Raw genomic sequence first — 3022 nt, forward strand, 5'->3', positions numbered from 1 at the left:
TGGCTCCCTTTTGGGGGAGGACGGGGAGAATGTGTCATTTTGCTGCACCTTCCTTGCAGGCTGGACCAGGGACTGCCTCCTGGACTGGGGCTCCTTCATCCGGCTGGCGGTGCCCGGCATGCTCATGATGTGTATTGAATGGTGGACCTTTGAGATCGGGAGCTTCTTGGCAGGTGAGTCCAAATCCCCTTTTTCCTCTGGTTCAACAGGCCATCTTCCAGGCGTGCTTCCAGGCGTGCCTGCTCTGCTGCATCCCCAGAGCACCTCCTGCCAGCAGCCTCCTCACCTGCGGGGTTGGTTCTGCAGGACGCTGCCTCTGTGGGACGGGAACCCTGTAGTCACTGCTTCCTTGTCAGTAAAGGAGGAATTTAAATTCTGACCTAATGAAGAAGCTGGTGAATCTTTTCCAGGGCTGCTCAGTGTGGTGGAGCTGGGTGCACAGTCTGTCATCTACGAGCTCTCCTCTGCGGCATACATGGTAAGGGCTGGCTGTGTTAAACCGGGAGGATCCCCCAAACAATGGCCCTGCAGATTAGGGGAGGGAAGCAGGAGTCGGTATGAGGCAGATAATGACTCTCAGGCCTGCTGTGCAGCACACATCCAGCGGTGGGCTGCAGGCGGAAAGTCCCTCTAAGCAGCAACGCCGATTTGCCCCAAATTCCCTGCTGAGGAAGAGGAAGATTGCTGCAGGCACTGTTGCCACTCACCTCCTCCCTGTCTCTGCTATTCAGGTGCCTCTGGGCTTCAGCGTGGCTGCGAGTGTCCGAGTGGGCAATGCGTTGGGCTCGGGGGACGTGCTGCAAGCCAAGACCTCCTGCATCACGGCGCTGCTGTGCACAGGTCAGCCCAGGTCCTGCAGAGGGGAATAAAGGGCAGTTAGCAGCAAATGGTTCAGTTCCCCTCTCGTAGGGCTGGGGACCCCCTTAGGAACCCAGATGTGCTTGTTTGGACCCTCTGTTTGGGGAAGGTGAGACCCTGGCTCCTATTATGTGTCAGGAACCTGGTGCAAAGGCTTTGATAATTAAAAATGCAATTTAGCATTCTTGTCCTCCACCTCCAGACGGTAGAGGGAGAATCTGGGGAGAAAGTAAGGAAAACAGGTATGTCCTCCACTGATATCGCTTGGCGGGCAGCCAAGTCTGAGTCCACATGAAGCCCCTGAGGTCCGAGCCCGGGTTGGGAGCAGGACATGCTGCCCTCGAGGAAAGCCATTTGACTATTTTTTTTCTTGCAGGAGTTTTTGCTGTGGTGGTTGCGACATTACTGGGAACACTAAAGGACGTGGTGGGATACATCTTCACCAATGACAAGTGGGTTAACAGCTTTTTTGAGTATTATTAGCTCCTCAGAGGGTGTGATTTATATCCCAGGAGCTGCTCAGAAGCTGCTCGCAAAGTTGATAAACCTCCCTGTAGCCAGCACACTCCCCAGAGGTTCCTCCCCACTGCCCGGTGTCACCGGGCAGCACAGCTGCTCCTGACACTGGGACACTCCTGTGATGGTACCCAGGCTGCAACAGCCCCTGCAAGTCTCATGGGCTGGGATCAGGCGTTGCTGGGTAGGAAGATACATCAGAACCAGAGTCCTTCGGGACTCGGCTGTGCTTTCCCTCACCAGTACGAACATCTTCCCAACAGGGAGATCGTTGTCTTGGTGTCCAAAGTGATGATCATCTTTGCTCCGTTTCACCTGTTTGATGCAACAGCAGTGAGTATTTCAGCACCTGGGGCGATTGCTCTCTGCAGATGGGGTACAGCGGAGGTGCGAAGCTGCCTGCAGCTTGCTCTTGGTCTGTTAAAATGAGAGAGAGGAGCAAACTGATAAACCGCCCGAGCAGCTGCTTGCATTATCTCGCTGTCTGCAGACAGCTCCACAGCCTGCGCCTGGGGTGGCAGCTGGAACGAGAGAGCCCTGCACCACGTGCTCCGAGATGTGGCTTTGGTCCCTCTGGGCTTCGTGGGACAGTGCTGGGGTCCCCCTGTTCACAGGACCCTGCCATACGCCAGAGCTCCTTGGCGGTACCTTCTGCAGGATGTGCTGTCCCACCTGGTGATCCCTCTGCCCCCTTTCCCTAGGCGACCTGTGGCGGTGTGCTGCGGGGCACGGGGAAGCAGAAGTTGGGTGCGATCGCCAACGCCATCGGCTATTACGCCATCGGCCTGCCCATCGGCCTCTCCCTGATGTTTGCAGCGAAGATGGGGGTGTTAGGTACGTGCGTCCTCCACTTGGCATCGTCTGAGCTGCAGCACTGCCTCTTCTGAGCCAAACCCCGTCCCTCGAGCAAAGGCTCAGCCCTGGAACTCGTGCTTGGATCCTCCACCAGCTCAGTGGGGCTGGAGGGTTTAGCTGAAGCAGGCTCTCAGCAGCCCCCTGAGACATCCCAGTAAATCCAGCCTTGTTCCCAGCATAGCACCCCCAGGAGCTGTTTCCTCTGCCATGGAGCCTGGGTTAGGCAGGAGGCAAGAACCTGACCACTGAGGCCCTCGGGCGTTTTGGCAGGGGCTGGCCAGGGCTGGCTGCCCTCAGCCCACCCTCAGGTGACTCTCCCTTGCTGCAGGCCTCTGGGTGGGGATGATCGTCTGCATCTCTTTGCAAGCCCTTTCCTTCTCGGCCTTTGTCGTGCGCATGGATTGGAAGAAAGCTGCCGAAGAGGTGAGGCTGGTGCTTCTCCTCCGTCCCAGGACGGTGCCACAGCCCTCTGGGAGGAGGCAAAAGGGAAATGGGACCTGCCCTGCTCCTGTGGTGGAGAGGCAATGTCGTGCTGAGCATGCTTGCTTTGGGAGAGCGGAGGGAAGAGGCTCGGGTTTGCTTGGCTGGGCAGGACACCCGTGTCCAAGAGCAACTCCTCCATGTGCTCTTAGGCCCAAGTCCGAGCGGGACTGCAAAAACAGCTGGAAGATGTGACCTCCAATGGCACAGCTGCTACCAAAACATCTGCTGTGGGTATGTAACTGGGCCTGACAACAGGGAGGGACCCCGATCTCCCCACCCAGCCCTCCCTTTCCTTCAGTCATGGCAGCCG

General features: G+C 57.5%; 1 protein-coding gene across 1 annotated transcript in view; it reads left to right on the forward strand.

Moving 5' to 3' along the window:
• The window catches only part of SLC47A1 (solute carrier family 47 (multidrug and toxin extrusion), member 1), a gene marked incomplete at its 5' end in the record, with an annotated part of 7035 nt that overhangs the window by 3345 nt on the left and 668 nt on the right, over positions 1-3022 (forward strand). The window contains 8 exons of the mRNA XM_010146303.1: positions 60-173; positions 411-478; positions 732-840; positions 1235-1310; positions 1638-1707; positions 2076-2208; positions 2558-2652; positions 2862-2943. Of these exons, the coding sequence (XP_010144605.1) occupies positions 60-173; positions 411-478; positions 732-840; positions 1235-1310; positions 1638-1707; positions 2076-2208; positions 2558-2652; positions 2862-2943 (747 nt within the window). The remainder of the gene's footprint in view (positions 1-59; positions 174-410; positions 479-731; positions 841-1234; positions 1311-1637; positions 1708-2075; positions 2209-2557; positions 2653-2861; positions 2944-3022) is intronic.

This window comes from Buceros rhinoceros, unplaced genomic scaffold (genome assembly GCF_000710305.1).
Source record: "Buceros rhinoceros silvestris isolate BGI_N320 unplaced genomic scaffold, ASM71030v1 scaffold27252, whole genome shotgun sequence".
In the NCBI taxonomy this organism is placed as follows: domain Eukaryota; kingdom Metazoa; phylum Chordata; class Aves; order Bucerotiformes; family Bucerotidae; genus Buceros; species Buceros rhinoceros.